This window comes from Chaetomium fimeti (genome assembly GCF_033439085.1).
Source record: "Chaetomium fimeti strain CBS 168.71 chromosome Unknown B0H64scaffold_4, whole genome shotgun sequence".
Lineage (NCBI taxonomy): Eukaryota > Fungi > Ascomycota > Sordariomycetes > Sordariales > Chaetomiaceae > Chaetomium > Chaetomium fimeti.
Genome location: NW_026944332.1, coordinates 3915655 through 3941678, shown reverse-complemented (window position 1 = coordinate 3941678; position 26024 = coordinate 3915655). Strand labels below are relative to the sequence as shown.

Sequence of the window (26024 nt, the reverse complement as noted above, 5' to 3'; positions counted from 1 at the left end):
TATTCCCTCTTTTGGCCCCCCAACTCGAATCCTCTGCCTTCCAAGGTGCCGAAGGCAACAGTTACATATCACATCGTCACAAATATCACCAAGCAAATAATTAAACGATACCAGGTCTTTCTTTGAACGCTAACTCCGTTACAGCGGTCCGGCCCAGTCTATGTCTATCTTTCTCTATCATCTATACCCAAATCTTGCCACATGACCAAGGGTATCTACGCAAACATCATACGTGCAACGCATCCCGGTTACTTCTTCTCCGCCCACTTCAGCGCACCAGGCGCCGCGGGGTCCGCCTCGACATACTTGCACTGCGTGAAGGTCGACCACAGCTGGCCCATGAAGGAGCGCTCCTCGCGGTGGTACAGGTCCCCTAGCAGCGGCTTGATGGCCTCGGTGGCCTCCTCGGCCTTGTAAAAGGGGATTCTCCTATTGTTTACGGGTTAGCGTCTGAAGGCATCGCCAAGTGCGCCGGAGAATGGGAAGACCTACGGGAAGAGATGGTGGATGACGTGGGTGTCGATGATGCCGTGGAAGAGGTGGCGGCCGACGAAGCCAAAGTCGCGGTCAACCGTGGCCAGGGCACCCTTGACGAAAGTCCAGCTGTCGGCCTCGAAGTGGTGGACCTCGGGGTGGGTGTGGTGCAGATAGGTGATGGCAACTATGGCGCTGTTAGCTATGCGATCGACACAGAGAGAGAGAGGCGCCGTCAAACAACGGAAGGGAGAGAAGACATACCTAGCCAGTGGTGGACCCAGAAATACGGCACGGCGTACATCAGGAAGACCATCTTCCAGCCGACGACGGTAGAGGCGAGGTAGAGCAGGCCGGCGACAATGGCAAGACCGACATCGGTGATGGCGACGTACAGGGCCTCGCTGGAGCGGAAGACGGCGCTGGTGGGCTCGAAGTGGCTCACGCGCCACCAGCTGGCCTTGCTCTGCTGGCTGTCGCGGCCGGCCGAGACGTTGAACAGGAGGTACATCTGCCAGCCCGCGAGCTGGTGCACCACCAGCTTGAACAGCTGCACCACCGGGACGTCCTCGAACAGCTCGCGGTCCAGGTACAGGTCGGCCAGCCTCCGCTTCTGGCGGTCCGCCTTGGTGTGGGGGACGAAGGCCATGTCCTTCTCCATGTGGCCGGTGAAGCGGTGGTGGCGGTGGTGGGAGAACTTCCAGCTGAAGTAGGGCACCAGCAGCGCCGAGTGCAGGACCCAGCCGACGACGTCGTTGAGCTTCTGGTGGACCGAGAAGGCGCCGTGGCCGGCCTCGTGCGCCAGGATCCAGATGCCGGTGCAGACGAGGCCCTGGACGTAGCCGTAGACGATCCAGGCGGCGGTGCGCCAGGCAAAGTCCTCGATCTGCGGGATGTAGGTGAAGGCCGCCCAGGCGAGGGCCGCCGCCATGCTCACGTCGCGGACGACATAGCCCAGGGAGCGCCAAGTGGACGGCACGAAGCAGTGGGCGGGGATGGCGTCGCGGATGGTCTGGATGTCGGGGTACTGGGGCCCTTCGACGAGCTTGATAGGCGCCGACTTGACCTCGCTAGCGGCCCTGCGGCTTCTCGTCGTCGTGGTCGTCGTGGTCGCCATCGTGAAGATTGGCAACGGGAAATCTGGGGTAAGGGAGCGGTGAAAGGAGGGGATGAGGAAGGGGAGAGAAGAACAGCCTGCGGCAGACGGGACAGACCACACTTTTCTTCACCCCGTTTCATTTTTTTTTGTTGACCGCCCCCTGCGGGCGACCAAACCATGTCCACAATGCTGGGGGCCCAGCCCATGGGCAAGAGATGAACAACCGAGCCGCATCCATGCTGGCTTGGCCGAGGACTCGTTTAAGATTGCACCCATATCGGTCCCAACATTTTCCTCCACTTTGGCCCCTTTGCTGCAGTCAGCCGGGGTCGGACCCTATCGAAACTTTCGAAATACTTCGTACTCCACGACGGGACGGGACAGAGCAAGCTAAGTAAGGGTGAAGGCGGTGTCCGGTTCCCGTGAGCGTCCAGCGCCGTCTGATGATGGCTCACGTATTCGTATTGTGTGTACTCTTCCTTGTTATGAACACAAGACACAAAAAGCAGAACCTTTCACGTGAACTCAGGGTCCTGTGCCATCCCAGGCACCGTTGATCAACACAAGTTGGCTTCCTGCAAGAAAAAAAGAACCCACCAAAGGGGTAAAGTTAAGCTCAGTCAGGCATGGCGAAACGGGGGGTAAAATTTCAAAGAGCCAATCGGCTTCCGGTTTTGTTGGCATGCGCACCCAGACTCGTCCATCATGCAGCCAGGGCCCTGGCCTTGTTTATTCTGGACTCCTGCAAGATGCAAGCAAAATCTGAGACACCAGGCAACTTGACGGGTCAGGGGCCGTTCATCCATGCTTCGAGAACAAGATCCTCGTCGGCCCAGTGCACGCACATGGGAATTCAGATGGGAATGACACACCTCGGTCCGAAACCGCAAAAACAGTTCAACCCCTTTTCTTTTGCCTTTGGCCGACAGTAAAAATACACCGGGTTGTCCCTTTGCAATCAGCTTTTCGCCTCCTCGCAAGCTTCCCCATATTTATGCACAACAGAAGGACCCCTTTCGTGAAACCCCTCAGGGCCCCCCGCCCCCCGGCGCCGTGGAAACAGACCGCTCTCAAGGAAGCCCCAACCCGCACGGCATATCATCATCAACTCGTCAAACAGCCGACATTTTAGCTGCCATGGTGTAATCTCAAGTAACGCCCCCGGTACTCGGCCGCCAACCTCCCTCAGCGTCTTCTTCGTTCCTGTGCCCTTCCGTTCCCAGACCTCCCCAACTCCTTTCCGACCCCGCCGCCTGTGCGGAATAAATAGCGTGAAATCAACGCCGTGATGCGAAACTGAAGGCATCCCCAACCAAAGTCAACGAATGCGTAGCCAACAAAAATGCATCAAACGCCAAAGAGGATGTAATAGTCAACATGCCATGCGCGAAGCCACTGGCCACATATCCCAAGCCCGAATTGCCATGGTCGCCAATTGATCGCCGAGAAAGAGCGGATGGCATAGAATGGTATCGTATTGCGGCAGAAGCTTGAACAGCCGAAAAAGTAACTCGCGGAATGCAGAGCGCAAACCGAACTGGGGGTTAAGGGCAAATCGAGCCGGGCACCGCCGTGTAGAAGCGCCGTGGCAGCCGTCGAGTTGACCAAAACATCCGGACTTTTCAGCCAAGGGCCAGGATGGACTTTTCTGCGCGGGCACGCATATGGTTCGCGTGGGTTTCGAGGCAGGAAGTGATCAGCCGGGTCACTAGGAGCTTTTGTCAGTAAATTATTAAGGAACAAGCCGTCTCTCTGCGGCACGTACCAGGCCATACGGCAGCGTTGTCAAACATGTACGCTGTGACCCTTAGGAGCTTTGTCGCGTATCCCGCATTGTCGTCCATCTGGAGTCTGCCGTCGATGCCAGCGGCAACGACGGTGCCGCTATCCCCCATGCCGCCAAGTTGAGCCAGATCCATGTTCATTTTGACTTCGGCGCCACGAATAATCTCATCAATCTTCGCCAGCAGTTTTACATCCTCTTCCTCGAGCAGCATAATCGCGGGCACTTGCGAGAAATCAACATTATCCCGGCCGAGGATTCCAAGATAGCGCCCAACGCGGTCCTGGAGGGTGGCGACCCACTCGGCAAGGACCTGAGCACAGTCAAATGCACAGAGCGTCGCTTGCAGAGGCAGCTCGCGGCTGGTCAAGTTGGCAAAGGTGACGCCGAGCTTGTCGGAAACGGAAAGAGACTCGGACGCAAAGAACGCAGCTTTCCGCAAGTGTTTCTCTCTCCGGGAGGTGGCTTGGCTGGTCGAGCTCTGCGTCTGAGGTTGAGGCGGCTGCGAGGCTAGCCCCGGGTTCATGGAGGTCGACAGCGGCAACTTTGAGACCCCAAATTCCGGGGAGGAAGTAAGAGTCGGCGGGGTATCCACCGTAAGAGAGCTTGTCCCGGGTGTGCTCGACGGATCAGTAACAGCCGAATCGGCGATAGAGGCCGGCGAGTGCTCGGCGTGCTGGATAATCTCAGAGCCTCTCGCCAATTCCTCAGCCATCCCGTCCCAATCGCGCTGCCAGAACTTCTCCTTGGACCGCGAAAGGTTGACAAATAGGCGAACATAGGCAAGATCCAACAGCGGGATGCAGTCTGCCGACAGCGGCCCCGCGCCGTGGGGGTTCGGCCGCTCCGGGCTATGCTGAGGGTTGGTTGCCCAGGCGGCGTGCCACGCCCGAAGCGCCGGCTCGATGTGACGATGCATCTTCTCGGTTTCCTCGTTTGTCCAGACCTTGTTATGGTGGCGTTGGCGCGTCTCCCATATGTAGTTGTGCAGCGCATTGATCAGTATCAAACAACCGAAGCTGCTCGGTTTCAGGTCGCTCTCGGGCAAATCGCTAGCATTGACTGCGGAACCGAAAGCTTCGTGGGCGTTAGTAAAGGGACGCTTATGCTGCTTCTCGTTTGTACGCAGCAACTTCCCCAGGGCTTCGTGGAACGTCATCCGGTTGTGATTAGCTGCTGCCACGCCGCCCTTGGCCCGGAAAACGGCAGCGCTCTCGGCGGCGAAAAACTCTTCGTCAGACGGGAGATCGAGCAGGATCTCCGAGTTCGTGAGGGCTGGCGTGTGATTATACGCCGACACGAGGAGGCTAGATAGGGTGAAGACGGCATAAAGGGTGCGCTTCCGCTCCTCAATGGTCCGCCAGCGCAGCCACTCGGCGTGCTCGTCGGCATGTTGTCTTCCGGCTCCGTCCCAGCCACCGGCGACGTCAGCATCCACCATCTCGACGTCCTTAGCCGAAGGTTCAACTCGCACTGGCCGCAGCAGCTCCGCTCCCTGCGCAAGACTTACTAATGCGGCGGCGTGGGTGGACGCGATCTCGCCAGACCGCTTGTCCCCGCAGTTATGACCATACACGACATTCAGGAGCATGGCCTGAACCAACCACACGGGAGTCTCGACGGGGGGTTCCTGCTGCTGTGAACTGTGGTCCGACATGGGAGTGCGCCGAATGGATTCTGCCTTTCTTACGTTCGCCTTCCTCCGCTCGTCGAGATACAGCTGGATCATCTTCTTGGCCATCCCGAACAATTCCATGGATGCCTGGTGCTCCAACTCAAACAAGGCGCCAATGGCCGCCATAGAAAGAAGCAAACACCCGCTCCCCCCAATGCCGCTATTTCGCCCGTTAGCCAACAATTGCGCAGGAAAATCGAACGTCAGCGTCGCTATGTGGACAAACGGCAGGTGGGGGTGGAAATATCGCAGATAGGCACCGACGTATCGCTGGAGGTCTCGGGTTGTAGGTAGGGTGCTGAGCTGGTCGGGAGTGCTGGCGATGGCGCTGGTGGTGCTAGGGGTGATGTTGGCTGTGATCGGGGACGGCTGCGTGGCGAGAGGGGAGGTCGGCGTGGCGAACGAGTATCTCCGCGTACCAAACTGGGACGCCTGGGAGGCCGACAGTGCACCTAGGATGGCATTTCTTGTTGAATCAGTGATTGTCGAGACGGGTAGGGTGCCATGATTACTACCATTCATCGAGGACGGCGTCTCCGGGCCGGCACCAAAATTAAGCGCCTGGTTCATGTTCTGCGTGTTCAAGCCCGAGAGCAGCGAGGGCGAAGGAGTTGAGAAATACGTCTCCCCCATGGGTTTGGCGGACGACGGTTGCGGCGACACGGGCGCGCCGTTCAGGAGATCTGGGAAGACGGACCCGTTGATGTCAAGGGCGAAAGGGTTGCCCATTTGCGGGGGGCCCATGATGGACGTCTGCCACATCGAGCTCGTCGCAGCCGTGGCGGTGTGGTGGTTCGAGCCGTCCACCATGACGTCGCTGATGCCGCTCTGACTCGTGGTGCTAAGTGCAGAGGGGGAGGAACCGTCCACGGCGGTCTCTACCGGCCCGTTGTTAAACGACATTGTGTGGTCGAAGCCTGTTACCCAGTCGAACTCGTCCAGCGATTGGGTGGCGGCCGACATGTCGGGGAGCCCGTGTGGGAAGGACGAGAGGGCGTCCATGGCCATCGAAGGAGGGGAATCGTTGTAGTGGAGAGCATTGGGGTTGATCGTGGAGCCCGGAGAGCCGCCAAAGAACAAGCTGCTGTCCATTTCGAACTCGGAACCGAATGGCATCGCCGGAGCGGTCCGAAGGCCGCCCGAGAAGTCCATGCCGCTGATCCCGTGCGTCTCGAGCTTGGGCAGGCCGAGCGGCGCTCCGCGATGGGCCAAGGCCGAAGCCATGCCGTAGGACTCGAGACTGTGATGGGTTGGCAACCCAATCAAACTTGGATGGCGGCTGTGCGTGGGTGGCATCCTCGAGACCTGGGCAGTGGCAGCGGCCATCATCTGGATGGCCGTGTTATCGATATGGCTAATCGTATTTGCCCTAGGCCTCATGGACGCGGCAGTGTTGCTGGCGGCGGCGGCACCGGGGCCCACGACACTATTCTTACGGACCCGGCTAGCACCCGGCGTCGCCCCACTCGCGCTCTCGCGACGATTGCGGGGTCGGGACGACGGCGTCGTCGTCTGATGCAGCTTCTGCTGGTGGCGCAAAAGCAGGTCACGGCGAGCAAAGCACCGTGCGCATTCGGGACACTGGAACGGTTTCTCTTTGGTGTGCGACCGCTCGTGTCGCTTCAGATGCTCCAGGCGGGCGAAAGAGCGCTGGCAAGTGCCGCAGATGTGGGGGCGAGGCTTGTCGGTCTTGGGCGGCGGGAAGGCAGCGGGGGCCTTGGTGTTGACCATGATGGTTGAGGCTTTTGGATAGGAAGAACAGCTCGTTAGCTAACCAGCTCGCGCGCCAACCACAGGTAAATCGAGGTAGGGCACGATTGATTGCAGAGTCGTGGGGCTCAAAACAGCGCTGTGGTGTGTGCTTTTTTGTTGGGCGGACCTACCAGCTTCGTCACCAGCGGGCGCGGTGCCGCTCGCAGCCGAAGGCGTCGACGAATTGGACATGGTAGCGACAGCCTCGACCTTGGTAACAGCGTCGCTTGACACAGTCATCGTCCTGGCAGCGGGATTTTGTCGGTTTCGGAGCGATCGGGCGACTTTGTGCGGTGGGACAGAGCGCGAGTTTCGGGAGCAGTGAACGGAGGACCTTTGCTCGGTGTGTCGGAGCAGGTCAGGAGAGTGGGGAGCGGCAGCAGGCAGGAAGGAGGCAGCGACAGCGGCAGGCGGGCGGGTAGGGGAGGGAGTTGGGGAGCAAAAGCTAGCTCTATTGGAGGCTCGGAGAGAGAGATGAGAGGCGCGGCGACAAGGTCGACTGTGGCATGCTCTTCTGTAATGTAATTGTTGTTTTCTAGACTTTTTGAGGTAGCTGCAAGATTTTATTGTCGGTTTCAGTGTTCAGGAATGTGATCGCATCCCACCCGCTGAGAAGTTGTGGTGCAAGGCAAGAGAGCAGAGAGGTTGGCTGCTGTCGGTTTCGGTGGAGGCAGGAGCATGAACCACACGCACACGGATTGGAGGGCACGCTCGGGAAACAGTGTGTGGTCCCTGGAACTCCCCTGGATCCTTGCTGGCTTGGCTAGATTGCCCAAAACGGTGCGACCTGCGGATGGCGAAATTGGGGGTTGCAAGGCCTCGAGCGGAAATCCCAGCATGGCGGCTAAGCCAGGTCATAACAGTAACACAGTGAGGATTACGAATTACGCTAGCAATGCATCCGAAGGATACGTAAGGAAGTTACTTGACCTGCTCATGGCGGCCTCGATGAGAGCACCGGGTCTCGTGGTACCGGGCCAATACCTCAATTGCGAAGAAGGACAGGCGATCCTCCCACGATGGCCCACGGACAACCTTGGATAATGTCAAGTTCACCACACGGCCTGGGTCGCTGCGTTGAGAAACAGGCTGCTCACACCTAGCGCCGAATGGCATGCAGAGACACCTCGGAGTGGTGGAGCCAGTTTGGCCGTGAGTCAGAAGACGCCGGGCCCTGTCCGGTCCGCGCTCGCACTGTCACTTTCAAGTTGTGAAATGTAAAATGGCGGGTGGCGGCTTTCAGGCTCTTCGCACCAAAAATGACGGAGTCGGGCAGCCTCGGCAAGATAACTACCTACCCGTCTAGCACTGGCATTGAGCGCGGGCTCTCGTTAACAGCTGAGGAGGTTATTTACGACGTAGTAACCAGGGTACCCGTTCGCGCTGAAGTTGGGGGGTGACCTGTTCTGTTCTCTCACCTCACGGGAGTATTGGGCTCATCTGGCAATCAATGCAGCATCGACCAAGGAACGTACGTCACATCCAGAGAAGATACCCCTCGGGTCGCCCGTGGGCACTACCGATGTTTGGCTTGTTACCTCGGCATTAACTACCTCCTTAACTACCTTACCTTACTTGTTCATGTATCATCAACTTGAACGACGGTGTAGTTATGCTCATTTAATTCTTTTTGCCCTATTTCCACCCCGAAAATGCCCATACATCGGGCATCTCCAAGCTCGCCAGCCCCCCGTCCGTGGTTTGTCTCCTTTCAGTCAATGGGACAAGGTTGGCCTGCCATTTGTCCGTTTCTTTTCTCTCAGAACTCGGTGCAGCTTCCAAGGCTTGCAGAAGAAGACGCAGGCAAGCCGATCGTTTCTGGATAAGCCTGGCCGCTTGTTTCGCTGTGTCCATGCGTGTGCTGCTGCAGTGGGCTTCTTTGCATGGCGGCGCAGCAGCCTTTCGTGTGATTGCCCAGGTCCGGAAGTACGCTATTCCTATTATGACCTAGCCCTTCCCACATTTTTGCCTTGACAGTGTCCCGACGAGGGCGTACACATGCCATCTGTTAAACAGAGGTTTGTCAGCCATGACCAGGAAGCGCCCCGCTAAAAAGCAGGAGATGGCCATCCGCTTCGGCAACGGGCACTTCCTAAATATCATGGGCGCGGTCATTGAAACCATTTATCCTTTAAATAGCCTCTCGCCCATTTCCCAGTTCCTTTCTCAAATCGTCGGCCCACAATACTCGGGACAAGGAGTTGCCAAATCATTGGTCTCGGAAAGCTGCGGCATGCGAGGTGAGCCCCAAGCGCCCAATAAACCGGGTATCCTTGCTGGCTCACTGTTCGGATAGGACCAGGGGTAGGGCAAAATGGAGACGAGACACCAACAATGGCTGCAGACTGTTTCCACCACGCCGTCTAAATTAACAGTGCCGCTTTTTATTTTAACTCGGAGCGAAGCTCGCTCTGTCACGTGGTGAGCCTCGTCAGCAGCGTCCTCAACTCACTTCCCAAGGTAATCGGCAAACTGTGTTCAATAGAGCGACCGTTCTGAAACCCAGTGAGTTTGACGAACCCGCCGCAAACCCGCTTTCTCAGTAAGACGTACGAAGTAGTCAGTTATCGGCCTGCATTTACAGGGCGATGCGGTCGATGGTGGCACAATAACATGCGGCCAAGTCAGGTAACGAAGAAAATGTAGATGTAGTTTAGTATAACAGCAAGTATCCTAAAGCAATCCGATGAACTCCAGGCTTGATCGCGCCGGCGGGAAACCAGTATGACTCCACGCTCCCCAAACCAAATCAGCTATCCAGGTACAATAACTCGGTATCTCGGCCGAGGTTGAGAGTGTTTACTGTGGGACTCTGCTGGCTGACTTGTGGGCGTGGCCCGGGTATGCGCACGAGATACAGCGAGAAATAACGTGCAAATAAAGATAATACACCGTCATTTTAAACAACCGGCCTTGCAGGTTCCAGCTTTTCGCAGGTCCCGAGATCGGATTTCCAGGCCTTGATGCGTGCGAAGTATTCCCAGTTTGATATAGCTTGACCCAGCACAGATCTGTGAGTTGAAAGGCGATCACTGGCGATCCAGCAACCATTTAACTGGCCCCGCCATTCCCGTTCCTCGGGGCGAACATACGTGGAAGTTGAACTGGGCGGCTGGCAAGACAACAGTGGCGATCTCGGGAAAGTGCCCCACTCAAGATTCGGAAGCCAGTTGTTTATTGACAGCCGAACAATTCTATTAATATAGCCGTTCCTGCTGCCCCGTCTGCCTGTAACCATGCCAATGCTGGAATCGGTAAAGCCGCTGACGGACCCTTTTTATTTCAATCCTAATTTATGTGGCTCCAGTCCCTCAAGAAAGCTCTGCCCGGATCCGGGGCCTTACTCCACCAGTGACCGCGGTCGTGGGGGATCTTCGACCCTCTCTCAAGAAGTCGACCGTTCTGCGTGACCAAGGAGGTATTGTCTGTGTTTGTGCCCTGCGTGAGCTTCCGCCGAGTTTTGCGCACGGCTTAACGCGAGTAGTAAGGCAGCTTGTCTTCCTCCCTAGCAAGGAACCCGGTAAATTTCGAAACCGTGATGCCCAATCAAGAATCCCACAACGAAGACACGAAATCATGAGCCCCGTTGGGCAGAAAATCCGCGGCGTTGCTCAGGCAAGCTAACAAAGTAACGACGACGTATGCCAAAGCAGCCTGAGGGTTTTCGGCCAGATCTCGGCACGCCGCGAAGCCTCACCCGTTAAAGGTCCATTTCGCGTTGCCCACACCGCTGCCACAACCACAACGGTGGACCCAACCAGTCATGCGAGAGAGGCTTTAACTGATGACTGACAGAATGAACTGTGAAGTGGCCCCCACGCCATAAGGCCCGAAACACGCGACGACGCAGCGAGCAACTCAACCACAAAGTGATGCCACGGGATCGCGGAGCTTGCGCCGCGCAAGGCAATAGAAGCCCTTGTATATTTTATTGAACTCGAGAAAACATATCTTTTCTCGGAATCCTTTTAAGTCGAGCCCGGGCAGTTGCGATTCCTCGCCACGGCCCATTTTACCCCGCCATGGGTCTCGAGGATGGGAGGGCGATAAGGGAAGGGAGCTTGGAGGGGTAAAACCAGATAAGCCCTGCATCGCGGGGCATTTCATGGCCCAAGCTCCCGAAGCTTGGAGCTTCGTCTCCCTCACAAACCAGCCGAGAGTTACTGTGCAGAGCCTTTCTAACAGCAGCATCCTGATTTGAAAACCGGAAAATGTCATTTTTTAAGCCGCTCACTTTCTGTATCAAAGTCGACCATAATGATTTTCTATTTCTCACTAGCACCTGAAAGCCACCCACCGCCGACGGGAATCAATTGAACTCTCCGAACGCGGCCGTTGGGTACCCCTGAAACAACCCCGCACTGTCCCAACAGCAACCCATTCAACTTCACCCGTTCATCAGGCAGGCTCTCAAGGCAGGAGCGGTCGAGTCGAGAAGGCGTTATTTTCTGCAGTCCCTGCATTCTGCCCGCACGGCAAGAGGATAAGTGAAGGTCGATTGGCCAAACACGGCCTCCAAAGGCTCCAAATCAATCTCGCAGCCCACACGTGTCAATGACGATAAAAGACCGTTCCACCATCCCGAGAACGCTGCCGTGGTTCCCACTTGATCCAGATTGCGTTTCGACTTCGTCCAAAAAGCGAGGTGGGTAGGACAAAACGAGAAACCCACGCATTCTCCGTCCCGGAACACTCTGAGCTCTGGAACCGGGGTGAAAGCCCGACTTGGCTCCTCACAGGAAACGGTCAGGCGCATGGCTAGGGGGGTGTCCAGGCTTGCAGCAGACGATGCAAGCCCGTGTCACTGCCGTGTCTCGGATTCGCCAGCTCCCTGCCGCCAGCGGGATCGGGCCCTTCTCGCGTATCTGCGACACCAGCATCAAAACCATTCCAACGCTACCGACCCTCCCACTCCAACCCCAAATTCCCTCACCAGCAACTCCACGGGAACAAAAAGGCAAAAGGGGGGCCTCCGCGGCGGGTGACTTTGCTCGGAGGAGCGGGTTAACGGCCAAGAAGACAGTTACTACTTGTACATACTGTGTACATAGTCAGCCCTCCCTGAACAACTTTCCCAGGAGCTTGAGCATGAGCCACCAGCCGCCTTTTTCTGGCCCCTGTCTAATCCCTGTCCGGCCCCTTGACTTTCTCCAACCTCCAACTCCAGCTGCCCGAGAGCAACTCTTGGAGAAGCGGAGCAACCCGTCGGCCGGGACGAATCATCTTCGGGACAACGTCGTCCCAGGCTTCCTTCACCCTCCGGCCCCTGTCCACCACCATGTGGGATTGAACACCCGCGAACCCACGGCCAGATCCAAAATGGCACTCCCGGGCCGCAAGTAATGGTGATCGGGTTCGGCAGGCTGGTTGCTGTCTGTCTACGGCAGGGACGGACGGGACTGATTTTGGCCTACCCACTGATCAACCAGCTCGATTCCGTTTCCAATCCATCATGTTGGCAACAGCACCGCAAGCCGTGGTTCGGAGAGCCGCGATATGGGGCCTGATGCTCCCTGACCGGCCAGCCCTCACGGCAGAGCCTTCGACGAAACCAGCAGTAAAAGGGTGTCCCGTGATCTGTTCGTGCAGAGAGGTGCGTGCAATTTCCGGCCGCTGCACGCAATCTAAGTGGGGAGTACCAGTAAAGGCGGGTTATGCTGCATAGGGACATCCCGCATATGAATCAGAGGTCCTTCAAGAGGACTGGTACGTGGTATTGTGTGGTAGCCGCCTCCGAGACAGCGGGCGGGAGTCTCGGATCCGGCAGCCCGTCCCACCAGTTCTGGGCGACGACGCCACCGAAATGATCAAGGGTGTTGCTTCTCATCAGGAGTCGAAGCATTCGCTATACCATTCACATGTATTCGGCTCGGCATGCTACCCCAGCTTCGAATCCGGCCGGTAAGCCAAGCCGAGAAGCCTAGCAAGGACGGCATATCTCACAACTTATACGATGCCTTCATGGTTTTTGTGACCCAGGGCCAAATCTCCAGTCTCGCGGGCTGTAGCTAGTGGGGTGAAACAAACTGTTCTGTCCCCCCTCCCATCCACTGGCTAATCGGGCATTCAAGGCACCAGCAGCGATTGGCGACACCTGCAGTCTTGCAGAACGTTAACGCGGCACTCTACCCACCATTGGTGAAACGTCAGACGTCACCCACCCTCCCGCCACAAGGCCAATGGGGTAACAACACCATGAAGCCATGCTCCGTTTCCTTGTCTTCCAATTGGCCGTGCTCTGGAGCGACTCTGCACCGAGGGCATGCAATCTATTCACTATTCGCAACACACAACAGGTGGCCATCGACTCGCTCGCGATATGAATGACTACAGCTAGCCGCCATCCGCCGATGTTTTTGATACACTGGAACAATTATGGTGAATACCCCAACTAGTCGATGCACGGGGGTAGCGAGTACTATTTCCCTGCTGGGGCCGAAGCTATGCCACACACAGTACTCCGTACAGATACATTTTGTAACTGGCAGCACAGTCTTACATGTTCATGTCGAGTCCGTCCGGCCCGGTCCACGGGGATTCGGACCAGGTACCCGAAGGTGCCCGGGCGATCAGTCCCACGGTGCAGTCCATACGTGGATATTGTTTTCCAAGGAAATGGACCAAGTTCTATTCCCCGCGAACATTCACGTAGCTAACATGCTGGCGTGCTGATGTACATACACACCGGTTCTTTTAGAAACTGTGTGATCCCCGATACGTAAATCACAAACGCGTTGCCGATCAGGGGCAAAAGAAAAACCGAACCTCCAGCTAGCTAAAGCATGTCGGTTTCCCCCCCCCCCCCGGTGGCAAATTCAGAGCACCGCTTTCCCTCCTATTCGCAGCATTTTCTGGCCTTAACCCATCATAAAACACCTCAGCCACAATACACAATACCCGGTTCTTACCCCTTACCCGCCAGGCCCATGGTGTCCGGGCTTTCCAACTCGCGAAGCCGGTCCCGCTTATCCGTCGATATATCAACACTGGCCTGGGAGATAGTTGAAAATAAAACCCTGTTTTTCGCGCCCATGGCCCCAACTCCGGGCGTTCGGTCGGTGTAGGTGTGGCAAGGGACATTGGCTCGCTCATTGGAGGAAAGCTGCTAAAGATCTCTTCACCCGGACTCCGGACCGAAAAGGCTTGCAAGGAAGCTCGGAAGGCAGCATCTGATTTGCAGCTCTCCCAGGGGTTAGACACGCCCCCTATTGCCACTCTGCCGCTTAAGCCTCCCGTCTGGAGACCAAACGCTGAATCTGGACTTCCGCTCAGGGTTCGGCGGGCTAATTGTGTCCCCTAGCTCCATTCAACGTAACCTCCTCGTATCCGAACGGTTCTGGCAGTGGATGGGTTATTATTGATTGATACGGGATTATGTTTAAGCCTTCATAGCTTGAGTTTGAAAGACTTTATCGACGGCTGTAACTATGGGTTATATCCAATCTACATCATAAAAGCGAGCAGAAGCTGCGGACGGAGAATACCGTAGCCAGGGTTGCGGTTCCGCACATTAGCTAGTAGAGATCTACTGCGTACACACGACGTACTTCAGGCCGTTGGGCGAATATAATCCAAATTAACAATGTATTGGGTATAGTTGATGTCCCTAGCGCCATGTGCGTGTTGAAGCTTTTGATGCCAAACCGAAAAATAGCGTAGAGCTTGAGATCCAGGGCTTTATCTACCTGGGGTATTACATGCCCGGCCAGTCCCAGACGGTCCGTTCCGTGTTGCGCCGAGTGACCTCAACGCTGTCACCTACTGACACGGTAATGCCTTCGGTGTGGCGGCCGTCCAGAAAGGCATACCGGCCAAACACAGGTGACCACTTGGACCCCGTATCGACCCTCCTGTCCTTCATGAGTCTCTTTAGGACGTTGCCAAGTTCCCCTTCGGCCGGCTTCCCCGTCTGGTAATCAACGTTCAAGCTGAGACATCTCACGCAGTTGCCCGTCAACTGAAGTGCACTCTTCTCCGAGTTTCCGCTGGGCCCTATGGCGATCTCGGCCCAGAAGTCTTCTGCCCATGCATCCTCACCCGCGCCATCCACGACGATGTTGGGTCGGAATTTGTACATCTCCACTGGTTGGCCGTTGAGAAGACGGTCCTTGACATCCTGCAAGGATGTTTCAGATGCGACCATCAAGGGCGCCACGTCGCTGAAGGACAGCCATGGACCCGAGCCGCTGCCTGACCCCTGGGCCCCGGTGACGTAAGAGGTCAGGGAAGACATCCACCCCTGCGGTTGTTGTTGTTCTTGGGCGGGTTTCGGTGGGAGCGTTTGACCCAGAACAGCTCGCCGTCCGTCGCCAAGGTAAACCAGCATGGCGGAGACGCCGAAGTGCTGGCTGAACCAGGTGTCGTATGAGTCACCCATGCGGTAGGCTGACGCCGGGCTGCCGTGCAGAACCACGTCAGTCTTTTCAAGGGAGGACATGTCCGGCTCGAGTGGGAGCTCGATTGTACTGTCATCTTCGGTGGCTTCGGAACCCTGCAGCGTGCTGCCGAGGTACCGCACGGCAAGAGAAGCAGCCCCGTCTTGAGGCCTGGGAGTGATGTGCTGTTCGAACAGGGCACAGCGCGGATGTGAATCCAGTTGGATCTTCTTCAGCTCCCCCGTCGTCGGATGCACCTCGTACAACATAAAACTTCGGTCATGCTTTATTCCCAGCGGCCCAATCTGGGCTGACTGGAGAACGATCCCGCGCAGGCCCTTGATGGGATATACAGAGAGCTGATCGATGTGTTAGCTGCTGTTGTTTCATAGAGACTCTCTATTAGGGAGAATATTGCAGACTCACGGCTGTTATTTTCATCGTCATTTTTCCGCCTTGTCGTACTTTGCAGCACTTGGGGTAGATTGGGCTTTGCTCGGCGGGATGTGTCAAGTGGCGGTGGAAGAAGAGCCACGAGGAACGAACGAGAAGAAATCCCGTTATCAAATAAGGTACCTTTTCAGTTTTACGTGCTGGGCTGGGGTGAGTCTTACTGAGTCACGGCGAGCCAATGGAATGCCCGCGAATTACCAACCAGAATCTGCTTGATCCGTTCTAGGAAGGGAAGCCCACTAATAGCACCTAACCAAACATTGTTCATTGCTTGGGCTGCAACATGCCGCCAGCGAGATGGTTCTGCCGGGTGGCAGCATCGGGTTGGGTCAGGATGCCGAGTCATCGTGGAATACATGTTGGGAACGGCCTATATGTGTATTGCGATAAACGGGGTAATTGAGATGCTACCACTCCTTTGGTCCTCATGTCCATTCCCGCAGCAAGCTGTCGGTTCTCGGGTTTTGACGGCTCCGCAGATCTCACGTCATCACGCTCCTCAACTCCTCCTGTATAACTGTAAACTGTATGTACAAATTGAACACTAAACAATCCACCATCTGGAAAACTGCCTGCCGGAACCCTCTCTCTTCCATTGCGCTTTAAGATGGAGGACAGAAACATCACATTGAAAACCAAGCCTGGTGCCCCCCTCCATGTATCAATCGCCCACCACCAGCCGCAGGACGAGAGACAGTTATCTGACACCCTGGTTGTATTTCTGAACGGCCTTGTACTCCCTCGCGCCGGCTGGTTTGAAACAGTCGAGCATCTCTCCAAACTCCGCAGCGATTCCAACCAGCCGACGCCTGCTCTACTCTGCTATGATCGGTACGGCCAAGGGAAATCAGACTCGGACCCGTTTGACATCCAGGACTCGCCTTACGGACACGATGCTCGTGCCGCCATCGCTGACCTCCATCAGCTTCTCATCCAGGTTTCCCAGGATGAGCTCCACCGCCAGGTCGAAGACCTTCGCATAATTCTGGTCTGCAACTCCATCGGATGTCCTCTCGCCCGCCTCTACGCGGCCGAGCACCCAGGCCGTGTGGGGGCGTACCTCTTCCTAGACTCGATGATGGCCAACACAGATTTCGTTTCCGTGTTCCCCGACCCGGCCGAGCCCGACTTTGATGAAAGCCAGCTGGCGGAGGGCGTCACGGCCGAGGGGTTGCGACATGCGCGGGACAAGTTCCGCGAGTTCTTCCACCCGACGGTGCCGAATTCGGAGCGTTTAGACCGGAGAAACCTCAGGGAGCTCCTGCCGCATGCGAGCGAACCCGCCCTACCCAACGCCCCCGGGGGCGATCCTCCGCTCTTGACGGTGGTGGGGCATGACTGGGATGAGTTTGCGGACCAGTGCGAGAAGGCAAGCTTTAACGACGGGAACTTGGTGTTTTATGGCGGTCTACTGACACCAAAAACGGCGACATAGGGCCCACTAGCTGTACCCAAGGCTATCATCAACACGTATATGAACCCGGCCTGGGGTACGTATAATGAGGGCTTGACTCGCCTCGTGCAGGTGACGAGTGACGTCAAGATTGCAAAGGGTTGCGGCCACTTCATTCAAAAGGACGACCCGGCCTTTGTAGCGGGTAAGATCGACGGCATTTTAAACGAGCTGCGGAATCGTGGACAATAGTTTAAAGCCGCCGCCCTGGACACGTCTACGAAAAGGTCTAGGGGCAGACCTCTGGAGTCGGGAACGGCGCTATATCGGAGCGGGAAGAGAGAGAGGACGTGACAGACCAGATGGCAGAGGACAGTGCAGAAAGAAATACACATTACGTTATGTGCTCTACCAACCGAACCTAAGAATATTACGGATGGAGTCGGCATGGAAAACCAAATGGCATGTTCAACAGTCCGTCCCGCGCGCTCCCCATACGGAAGCTAGGCTGTGTTCCACCGTCGAGACCCCCAGCCCGAAGCCAATTAGCAGTCGGGGCGACCAAACGCTCACGATGTCGAAGCTCCCTGGACTCGTACTCCTAGAAACCCGCTGTCGCCACATTTCTGGCCTGCAACAACGCATTCTTCCCCAACAGAGACTCATCACCCGTTTATAGATACCAGTACCAATTCTCAGCAGGGTCGCCGAGACATTCCCCAACCGTGACAGCCCTGTATCCGCGCTGCTTTATCTCCATGAGCATGTGGGGGACGAGGAACTCCGCCGTATTCTGGAGCGAGTCGTGGCTGAGTACCAGGAACGAATCACCCCACCGGCGCTCATCCAAAGCTCTCGAGAAATTCTCCATGGCGGACGCGATGTCGTTCGGGTCGTTATGTAGATAGTCCTTGGGATCAACATCGAAGTTGACCACGTGCAATCTCATCCGCTCCGTTTCCTGCAGGCAATCGGCCGAACAAGAAGCATAGGGCGGCCGAAGGTAGGTGGGGGCTTTGCCGAGGACGGAAAAAAGGGTCTTTTCGAGCTCGTACACCTGGAACTCTCGCAGAGGAGAATCGGCAGACGAGAGATCGGCGTGCGACCATGTGTGGGAGCCGATCTGATGACCCGAGAGATCCATACGCCTTAAGATATCCGGCCAAGGCGTCGAGGAGTCTCCGACACCGCGGGACCAGTTCTCGCCGTTGATAAAGAAAGTGGCTTTGGCGCCGTACTCGTCCAGAAGGTCCAGAATGTGACTGGTGTAGATAAACGGGCCGTCGTCGAAAGTGAGTGCCACGACACCGGGGACCGTGCAGTGTTCGATGATGGCACCACTGGGAATAGCTCGTGTCGTCAGGTTGGCAGTCGATGCAGTCGCGGCATGTCCTCTCGAGAGGAACAGCCCTATCGAAAGTAAAGTGCTGAGCTTTGTGACAATCATGGTGAGGCTTCGACGGATGTTTTAGATATTGAATAGAACGAGGCGCGTCAGATGATGTGATCGGCGCCGACTTGAAGATGCTACCTTAGTGAGCTGCGGAAAAGTGTGTAGGAGAGATTTGGGTGCCGAGGACGCCAGTTTGAACCAGCCTGGACGCTCTATCCGACCAAGAGGAGGGATCGACGGACCGGTAACCTGTCACATAGGAAGGTGCTAGGCTGGCCAGCCCTTTCAGTCTTTCGTTGACTTCCTCGGGAGTAGGCGCACCCAAAAGTGAACCTGCCATCCGGCCCGAAACATTTCAGACATTTCCAGTTGCCAATTGTGCCGTCGGTTGCCGTACCATATTAACTGAAGAAGGCGCGAGGTAGGGGCGCTACTGGCAGTCGCAGGTGAGTCCCAGAGAAAAGGAGCTTGCCGCCAGGGAAAGCAGGTCCGGAAGGAAGAATGATGTGACCCAACAGAGAAAAAACTGAACCTCTCATAGAGCACGAACGATGGTAGGTGCTTCGCAGAGCTAGCTCAAGGGACGGCATTTGCGGATCGAAAGCCAGCACTCGCGTCAACCCTATCTAATACTGTATCCCTTCTGCCAAAGAAACGCCCCTGCGCCCGAAAGACTGAGCATAGCCCAAGGAAGATCCAGTTCAATGACAGACCACACCCAAAGGCAACCGATTGGCGGCGCTTGTTTCATAACAGCCATATAACCGAATGCATTGGTGATGTGAATCAGGTAGCAGCCGGCAAAGACGCTCGCGGTGAAGAATATGACTTGCCGAAGGGCCGACTGGTACCGCGGAGGCAGGCCGGGAACCAACCCATGGTTTGCGGGATGCGGATGAAGGGCGTAGATGAGCAGACCGAAGACTGGGGGACGACAGAAATTACGTTAGCATTGTGGCCCGGGGATAAACGCAGCATCACAGCAACGGACGGCCTCACCTAATAACGCTTGCATAAATCTCGTCCAAACCTTCGGCCATACTATGCTGTCGACCGAATATTGATGCTGGACGAGGACGTCGAGGGTGAAGTGCAGCATGGCCAGGCTCACAGACCACAGCACCGTCTCGAGTACACGCTCAACGGTAGGCGGCAACCCAGCCTCCTCGTCGTCATCTTCCTCCTCATTTTTCGCTGGGCGTGGGATGGGAACTGGAGTAGCTTCCTTCTCGATTTCGTCCTCCCTTTTTTTTGCCTGATCGAACAACCCCCTCTCCTCGGCGAGCTGTAGCAACGTCTTCTCTGACGGACCCGACCGGTCGGGTTGTTTCAGTTTGACGTTGGACGGGGATCGTTCTCTGCGCCTTCTTGCCATTGTAGCGAGCTCGGGTAGCCACGGGATTTTCGTATCAATCAGTTGGGGAAACGGGACGAAAAGGCGCGACGGGAGTGATGGCAGTGGCACGCGACGGTTGGTCGAGAGGCCGCAATTTACTAAACAGGGGTCTGCTGGACCACCCCTGTCTTTGCAGTTCAGAACGTCGGGTGTCGGGCTGTAACGTGGAAGGTACGCACGTACGGACCACGACACCTATCCCTTGCATCCATACCTACCTAAATACGGTACCCGATCGATCGCCTTCAACATACTACGAAGCAGCGAGGCACTGAACTGCGAGAGACCCCAAAATGCCCAATAAATGAAGCAAGGAGTTGATTGCCAGTTCATTTTTGTTTCCATGAAGGGAACGGGCCCCCAGCAGACCATTTGTTTGCAAATCGGCAGTTGAAACCGGAGCCCCTCAGGTCGTGTCACATGGACTTCGGACCCCGCGAGTCAGGGGGCCCTCCCAACGCAAGGTCACAGGCCATTCAAAACCCCGTTCTCGGCCACCTCCCCACATGCGACAGACCTCTCACCGCCTCTACTTGGTAACAATTTATGCACGAGCAAGCAAGCCGTCGTTGAACTGGGTTCTGTTCTTCTACATAAAATCGTCGAACGTTCCGCTCCTTGAACTCGAGCCTCTTGCCACAGGTCCGGTTGGCTGTACTCTACTCCACTCGCGTGCCCCTCCCTTCCTAGCGCTGCAGAGCGCCGAGTTCTTGGGGCGCGTTCTGTCTACGCTTTTCTTTCCGACCGCGTTGCCGAGTCCAGCCAACAGCCATTTCGAAGCGACTTGTGTGGCCGCATTAATTGGCCAACTGGATCAATATTCTCGCCAATCTACTTGAGTAGGGGCACGATGGACTGGCCCGTAACCGTCGGCGTGCTAGCCGTCGTGCTCCCGTCACTGTACGTCTACACCACTTCCGTGGTCTCGGAGCGCTTCCCGGCCGTGCGCAACAAACGCGTTTGTCTCCTTATTGCGCACCCTGATGACGAGGCCATGTTCTTTTCGCCTACCGTCATGGCGCTTGCCAGGCCAGACACGGGAAACCACGTCAAGATCCTCTGTCTGAGCAGTGGTACGCGTCGACCCCTTTTCCACCCCCTTGCACTACCTGCCGCTGACGAGAAACGATCTCATGATAGGCAACGCGGATGGCCTCGGCGAGACACGGAAGCAAGAACTCGCCAAGTCGGGCCTGATCCTCGGGCTGCGCTCGGCGGACGACGTCTTTGTCGTTGACAAGCCCGAATTCCCCGATAGCATGACGGCAAAGTGGGACAGCGGCGACATCTCGGCCCTGCTCTGCTCGGCCTTCGCGCCCAATATCGCCCGATCGCGGAACAGCGACACGGCCCCGGCCGCCGCCATTGACGTGCTCGTAACGTTCGACGCCGGCGGCGTCTCCGGCCACCCGAACCATATCTCCTTATACCACGGAGCCAAGACTTTCATCGCGGAGCTGGTGGCCGGCAAGCCCGGCTGGAAGCCACCCGTCGACCTCTACACCCTCACAACGGTGTCATTGGGGCGGAAATACATTGGGTTTTTGGACGTGTTGACCACTCTCGCTAGCTGGGCCATCGGCGCTGACAAGAAGGACAAAAAGCGCCCTGGCGGACTCGTCTTTCTCAGCAGCCTCCTGGGGTACGGTGGCATCACGACCGCATGGAGAGCCATGGTTTCAGCGCACAAGAGCCAGATGGTCTGGTTTCGGTACGGCTGGATCTCCCTAAGTAGGTATATGTTTATCAACGACCTGAGGCTGGAGAAGATCAAGGGTCGGCCTTAAAAGTCAAGACCAAGAACCGTCCCTCATTCGCATACCCTGCGGGGTTTCGCTTCGTTGGGCATTGGAACACATGTAAATGTCTTACACTGACCCTGAATGCAAAACTCCGCTCCGTTATGGTACCGATGAACTCCGTCTACTTCCGGGAATGCATGCTCGTTGTACGTAGGTGCCAAAGCGCTTATGTTGAGTGAAGAACGCGTCTGGTTTTCGTATGCGACATGCTGCTGGTTCGTCGGTTCTCTTTGCCAACTTGATGAGGTGGGGCTCGCGTGCACAACGACTGAGCGACGGTACTGCTCCATCGGGCAGGCGGGGACATGGGGCACAATCTGCCTCCCACCATGCCTGCGCCTTCAGTGGCCTGTGCCCCCGTTGCTGGAAAACCACAAGCCCGCCATCCCTCCACGACCGCCCTTTGACGTCGCGCATTACCCGATATTTTGAGGCAGACCACACCAGCGCGCCTAAATCAACAATACCCGCCAACGTCACAAGTGCGATTTACTACATCCCGCCATGGCCGAAGTCAGGGATGAAGGCAGTGCGGTGTCGGAGCCACTCGACCTTGTGCGCCTGTTGCTCGACGAAGTGGTTTGCGTGAAGCTTAGAGGGGACCGAGAGCTCAAGGGCCGCCTTCATGTGAGCAGCCACTTCGCCCCACCTTTTTTCGCCCGACCCCGGCGCAAGCTCCGACTAACACACACACCTTCTTCACCTCTTAGGCTTATGACAGCCATTGCAATCTTGTGCTCGGGGATGTCGAGGAGACCATCTACGTCGTTGATGAGGAGGACGAAGAGGACGTCAAGGTAAGTCAAGCTATTGCTCAATATTGAAGCCTCAAAATGGAGTCCTCGCCGTCATTACTCACACATCCCGGCGCAGACTGTGAGCAAGAAATCCGAGATGCTCTTCGTAAGAGGTTCGTCCCGAGGAGCACACCCATAATTTAAAATTACGTAGCCCGGCTAACAATGTGACCAGGAGATAGTGTGGTCCTCATATCCCCCCAAGCACGGTCATTTTAATCGGCTCGGGGGTTCTCGATAGTATGGGAGCACCACGCTCTCAGCGCGCGTTGAAGACCAAGTCCGCACTTTTCGCCGGTGTGGGGGCGGGTGCGGAACGGTGCCGTTGATGCAGGCATGACGAGGGACGGATACCCCATGGCAGAACGATAGCCGTCAACCTCGACTTACCCCGGACGCAAGCCAGGCAAGAGAGCAACATAGGCCGGCCGATATGGCGGCTGCTCTCGATCGACTATCGTCACGACATATCTTCTGTTTACGCCATTACTGGAATTCAAGACAAGGCTCAAAGCATTCATAGTGAAAGAACCCGAATCAAGATTTATCTGTTATCATGCCTCGGGGTCTTGTAGCGCCATGCCCGCTGTCTTGCGGGGCAAAGTAGGGACCAAATAAAAAGAAGATTTAACCACAAAACGCCGTTTGCTACATGGTTTGGGGGTCAAGAAATCCCAGGCCACCGAAAACAAATGATGCTCTAATAGCCAATTTGCTGTGAGAATCAACACCCCTGGACCTGCTCAACGGTGTAGAAGAGCCGTGGTTCGAGGCCCAGCAATTATACCGTGCTGCGTCATACCTCACTCAGCCTTAACATCGGGGGCCTCCTTAACAGCCCCAACCCCCTCAGCGTCGGCCTCGGGGCCCTGCTGCTCGTTGCTAACCCCGCCCTCCGGCTGTCCCGGCATGAGCGGGTTGGAAGGATCGTATCCGACGCTCTTAACAATCCCGAGACCCTTCGTTCTCCCCTCTCGGAAGAGGAGTCGGTCACCGGGCGCTAGGTACTCGGGCCGCTGCACGAACCGGAAGGCAACAGTAGCCCGGTCTCCCGTTCGAATGAAGGGGCGGTCAACGTCGATGATGGCGCAGGTCTGGGAAACCGGCCCGACGTGCAGCATCGCTTGGTATTTGGTCTTGATGGTCGTTGCGTGTGACAATATGAGCACTAAAGGGGGTCAGCATGCGACATGCTACGCGATACGGGGACTAGCAGAAGTACCTTCGGCCACAAACTCGCGGTACACCTTAGGGGGGGCTCCATCCGATTTAGACAGCACTACCATCCCTTTGCGTACGTCTTTCCTCCGGATCCTCCTGAGAGCAAACGAGGCCGACTGGCCAGCCGATGCCGCGGGCACGCCTATCCTTTTCCTCTCGATGGAGCGAATCGAGGTCTGCGTGAAGCGGCCCAGTGAATCCGGCCCGATCTGGACGTCGTCTCCGGCGTGTATCACGCCAGACTTGACAATACCAGAGACTACCGTCCCGACGTGAGGGACGCTGAAGGTGTCGTTGATATGGAACTCGAAAGCGGCGTCGGCATCATAGCGGCCGTGGTGCGGGAGGATGTTGAGGAACGACCGGACCAAATCAAGGTTCTCACCTGTCACGTTTGACACCTGGAAGATGGGGCATATCCGCTGGCTCACAAACTGGGTGGCCGTGTTGATGCACTCTTCATGGTTCTTGATGAAGATGGGTATTTTCCTTGCCCCGGGGCTCTTCAGGATTCGTGTTATTTGTGTGATGGTCTGCTCCAGGATCTGAGGCGGGCAAATGTCGATTTTGGTGATGACCACCATGACTGGCACGTTTAGGGCAAGTGCGATGCCGAGGTGCTCTTTGCTCATGCCAATGAGGCCGTTGTTGGCCGCAACCATGAGCAGGCAGTAATTCGGGCTGCTAGATAAAAGCCCGAACACCGTGGTACGGAGATAGCGTTCGTGGCCCGCCAAGTCGGTGAAAGTGATGACTTTGGCGCTGCGCTTGCCGATCTCCTCCCAGGACAACTTGCGTCCCGGTGTGTCCGAGACGACAACTTGACCAGTTGTGTCAAACCCCATAATCTCCATACCGACGGACGACGTCCGCCCCGTCTCGATCTCATGTTTGTGTCGGAAAAGGTTGACTCGTGCCTTGCCACGGCCGTCATCCAGGTCGCCCTTAACAAGAACACCAAGCATGGAGCTTTTGCCGGCGTCGACATTCCCAACAACAGCTATCCTCGTCTCGATGACCTCCTCGACCGTGTCCGGCGCCTGGCGAATCATGACCTTCCCGCTGCAGTCTCCATCTTTGGTCGGCGCCCCATCAAGATCACCGCCCACGTTTTTCGTTAATAGTAGTTGAGTGTCGGCTCCGAGCTTCTTGGCCGCCTCCGCTAACCGCCTGTGTGCCGCGTCCCACTCCTCTCGCGATAACTTCATGCCTTCGCCACTGTTCTCAAAGCCAACGTCGAAAACGGTCTCTCCATGGCCCTCCAATAGCCGTTCTTTCAGGACGTCGGCTAATCGTTGGAGAGCCTCGGCGTCACCGTCAGGGGAGAGCAGGAGCTCTCGTAACCTCACACGGGGGGTCGGGTCAGAGAGATCCAAGCTGCTGAGTATGTCATCAAGCTCCTCGTGGTGCTCAACCTCGCCTTGGCCACTCTTCGTTGCTGCTGCCGCGGCCGCCGCCGTTGTTTGCGCTTGCTTGGAGCTTGGGTAGCGGAGCGCCTGCTGCTTCTCGACGTACTCGGCAAAGTCGCTTAACGCGGCCTCACCTTTCCGCCTCTCGTGCGGTAGTTGTTTTGCGGGTTTGCTAGTCATTGTCGCATTCGTTTAGTCTGACTCCAGGGAGGAGAAGAATCCGGAGTGAGGTCGTGGAAGCAAACGATGACTTCACTAGATCATCGACCAAGTTAATGCAAACGGTTGTGCGTAAGGATGGAATCCCAGGAAACTTTTGTTTGCGGTGAATAATCTAGATATGAAAGAAGAGAAAGGAGGTAGAATCATGCTAGATCTGGGCGCTTTATAGGATCTTCTCTGTGACTTGGTTCACCGGCTGAGTCGAAGCCCTTGAGAGTCATCGGCCAGCTCTCAGGCCAACGCCACTTATCGATAAACCTTGACCAGATAACTCTGCCCCACAAGGCGAGGACCCCACGTTGTTACCCCGCAAAATAAGGCAAGGGGACCTGAAAGCTCGACGAGTCACATTTCCCTGAACTTGCATGGGGACACTGGTCAGTGCCACTGTTGGCAACACTTGCGAGACTGGGTGTCTGGGTCTGGGGAAGCGTAAAATTGCTGGAGAAGGGGCATGTCCCTGAGTTATATGGACAACCTGAATTCCTGGCAATCAAAACTTCAAGTATCGAGGTGCAGCCCGAAAGCCCCGGGCAAACCGTGTAACTAGGTAACTAACTATTAGGTGAATCGCATTCAATATCCCAACGCCTCCATCCCCGCCCAGGCCACTTGATTTTTTGCTAACCTTCCATCCAAAACAATGTAAGAGCCGAAGAATTCGAAATAGATCTTCAATGGGTATCTTCGCGCAAGCCAAACTCCTGAAAAACCAGCCCACCTCGCGACTTCTTACGTGCCGTCCCCACTGTAGGCACTGAATATATACTTGATCCACTT

The 26024-nt window shown here is 56.3% G+C and overlaps 9 protein-coding genes across 9 annotated transcripts; 3 read left to right on the top strand and 6 right to left on the bottom strand.

Moving 5' to 3' along the window:
* Nucleotides 1-137: 137 nt before the first annotated feature.
* On the bottom strand, nucleotides 138-1816 carry B0H64DRAFT_168548 (fatty acid desaturase-domain-containing protein). The gene is made up of 3 exons (XM_062798724.1): nucleotides 739-1816; nucleotides 493-661; nucleotides 138-429 (listed from the first exon to the last, which is right to left on the bottom strand). The coding sequence occupies exons 1-3, from the start codon at nucleotides 1589-1591 to the stop codon at nucleotides 249-251; spliced, it is 1203 nt and encodes a 400-aa protein (XP_062659862.1). The 5' UTR covers nucleotides 1592-1816; the 3' UTR covers nucleotides 138-248.
* A 1221-nt stretch (nucleotides 1817-3037) lies between these two features.
* On the bottom strand, nucleotides 3038-7170 carry B0H64DRAFT_168516 (uncharacterized protein). The gene is made up of 3 exons (XM_062798723.1): nucleotides 6915-7170; nucleotides 3339-6773; nucleotides 3038-3281 (listed from the first exon to the last, which is right to left on the bottom strand). The coding sequence occupies exons 1-3, from the start codon at nucleotides 7021-7023 to the stop codon at nucleotides 3196-3198; spliced, it is 3630 nt and encodes a 1209-aa protein (XP_062659861.1). The 5' UTR covers nucleotides 7024-7170; the 3' UTR covers nucleotides 3038-3195.
* Nucleotides 7171-14363: 7193 nt separating this feature from the next.
* On the bottom strand, nucleotides 14364-15686 carry B0H64DRAFT_168365 (uncharacterized protein). The gene is made up of 2 exons (XM_062798721.1): nucleotides 15585-15686; nucleotides 14364-15517 (listed from the first exon to the last, which is right to left on the bottom strand). Exons 1-2 carry the CDS (start codon nucleotides 15603-15605, stop codon nucleotides 14477-14479), a joined length of 1062 nt encoding a protein of 353 aa, XP_062659860.1. The 5' UTR covers nucleotides 15606-15686; the 3' UTR covers nucleotides 14364-14476.
* A 436-nt stretch (nucleotides 15687-16122) lies between these two features.
* B0H64DRAFT_398017 (Alpha/Beta hydrolase protein) lies at nucleotides 16123-17396 on the top strand. Its single transcript, XM_062803919.1, has 2 exons — nucleotides 16123-16980; nucleotides 17047-17396. The coding sequence occupies exons 1-2, from the start codon at nucleotides 16219-16221 to the stop codon at nucleotides 17254-17256; spliced, it is 972 nt and encodes a 323-aa protein (XP_062659859.1). The 5' UTR covers nucleotides 16123-16218; the 3' UTR covers nucleotides 17257-17396.
* A 71-nt stretch (nucleotides 17397-17467) lies between these two features.
* Nucleotides 17468-18735, bottom strand: B0H64DRAFT_168400 (uncharacterized protein). The gene has a single exon (XM_062798722.1). It carries the CDS (start codon nucleotides 18449-18451, stop codon nucleotides 17678-17680), a length of 774 nt encoding a protein of 257 aa, XP_062659858.1. The 5' UTR covers nucleotides 18452-18735; the 3' UTR covers nucleotides 17468-17677.
* Nucleotides 18736-20228, bottom strand: B0H64DRAFT_168360 (uncharacterized protein). Its single transcript, XM_062798720.1, has 2 exons — nucleotides 19397-20228; nucleotides 18736-19321 (listed from the first exon to the last, which is right to left on the bottom strand). Exons 1-2 carry the CDS (start codon nucleotides 19770-19772, stop codon nucleotides 19020-19022), a joined length of 678 nt encoding a protein of 225 aa, XP_062659857.1. The 5' UTR covers nucleotides 19773-20228; the 3' UTR covers nucleotides 18736-19019.
* Nucleotide 20229: 1 nt separating this feature from the next.
* On the top strand, nucleotides 20230-21687 carry B0H64DRAFT_168321 (putative deacetylase LmbE-like domain-containing protein). Its single transcript, XM_062798719.1, has 2 exons — nucleotides 20230-20866; nucleotides 20934-21687. The coding sequence occupies exons 1-2, from the start codon at nucleotides 20644-20646 to the stop codon at nucleotides 21578-21580; spliced, it is 870 nt and encodes a 289-aa protein (XP_062659856.1). The 5' UTR covers nucleotides 20230-20643; the 3' UTR covers nucleotides 21581-21687.
* Nucleotides 21688-22099: 412 nt separating this feature from the next.
* B0H64DRAFT_442660 (uncharacterized protein) lies at nucleotides 22100-22611 on the top strand (the record flags this gene model as incomplete). Its single annotated transcript, XM_062806660.1, has 4 exons — nucleotides 22100-22222; nucleotides 22306-22392; nucleotides 22469-22505; nucleotides 22568-22611. 4 exons carry the CDS (start codon nucleotides 22100-22102, stop codon nucleotides 22609-22611), a joined length of 291 nt encoding a protein of 96 aa, XP_062659855.1.
* Nucleotides 22612-23539: 928 nt separating this feature from the next.
* B0H64DRAFT_398006 (GTP-binding protein 1-like protein) lies at nucleotides 23540-25520 on the bottom strand. Its single transcript, XM_062803918.1, has one exon. The coding sequence runs from the start codon at nucleotides 25200-25202 to the stop codon at nucleotides 23586-23588; it is 1617 nt and encodes a 538-aa protein (XP_062659854.1). The 5' UTR covers nucleotides 25203-25520; the 3' UTR covers nucleotides 23540-23585.
* Between the last annotated feature and the right edge of the window lie 504 nt (nucleotides 25521-26024).

Bases quoted from the DNA above. Each gene is read 5' to 3' on its own strand.
- B0H64DRAFT_168548 (XM_062798724.1), bottom strand. From the start codon at position 1,591: ATGGCGACCACGACGACCACGACGACGAGAAGCCGCAGGGCCGCTAGC. The intron at 662-738 runs GTATGTCTTCTC...ACAGCGCCATAG, and splicing joins CTGGGTCCACCACTGGCTAG to TTGCCATCACCTATCTGCAC. The intron at 430-492 runs GTAGGTCTTCCC...CGTAAACAATAG, and splicing joins GTCATCCACCATCTCTTCCC to GAGAATCCCCTTTTACAAGG.
- B0H64DRAFT_168516 (XM_062798723.1), bottom strand. From the start codon at position 7,023: ATGACTGTGTCAAGCGACGCTGTTACCAAGGTCGAGGCTGTCGCTACC. The intron at 6,774-6,914 runs GTAGGTCCGCCC...CCTATCCAAAAG, and splicing joins GCCCGCTGGTGACGAAGCTG to CCTCAACCATCATGGTCAAC. The intron at 3,282-3,338 runs GTACGTGCCGCA...AAAAGCTCCTAG, and splicing joins CAACGCTGCCGTATGGCCTG to TGACCCGGCTGATCACTTCC.
- B0H64DRAFT_168365 (XM_062798721.1), bottom strand. From the start codon at position 15,605: ATGACGATGAAAATAACAGCC. The intron at 15,518-15,584 runs GTGAGTCTGCAA...CACATCGATCAG, and splicing joins TGACGATGAAAATAACAGCC to CTCTCTGTATATCCCATCAA.
- B0H64DRAFT_398017 (XM_062803919.1), top strand. From the start codon at position 16,219: ATGGAGGACAGAAACATCACATTGAAAACCAAGCCTGGTGCCCCCCTC. The intron at 16,981-17,046 runs GCAAGCTTTAAC...ACGGCGACATAG, and splicing joins TTGCGGACCAGTGCGAGAAG to GGCCCACTAGCTGTACCCAA.
- B0H64DRAFT_168400 (XM_062798722.1), bottom strand. From the start codon at position 18,451: ATGATTGTCACAAAGCTCAGCACTTTACTTTCGATAGGGCTGTTCCTC.
- B0H64DRAFT_168360 (XM_062798720.1), bottom strand. From the start codon at position 19,772: ATGGCAAGAAGGCGCAGAGAACGATCCCCGTCCAACGTCAAACTGAAA. The intron at 19,322-19,396 runs GTGAGGCCGTCC...GTCGTCCCCCAG, and splicing joins ATTTATGCAAGCGTTATTAG to TCTTCGGTCTGCTCATCTAC.
- B0H64DRAFT_168321 (XM_062798719.1), top strand. From the start codon at position 20,644: ATGGACTGGCCCGTAACCGTCGGCGTGCTAGCCGTCGTGCTCCCGTCA. The intron at 20,867-20,933 runs GTACGCGTCGAC...ATCTCATGATAG, and splicing joins GATCCTCTGTCTGAGCAGTG to GCAACGCGGATGGCCTCGGC.
- B0H64DRAFT_398006 (XM_062803918.1), bottom strand. From the start codon at position 25,202: ATGACTAGCAAACCCGCAAAACAACTACCGCACGAGAGGCGGAAAGGT.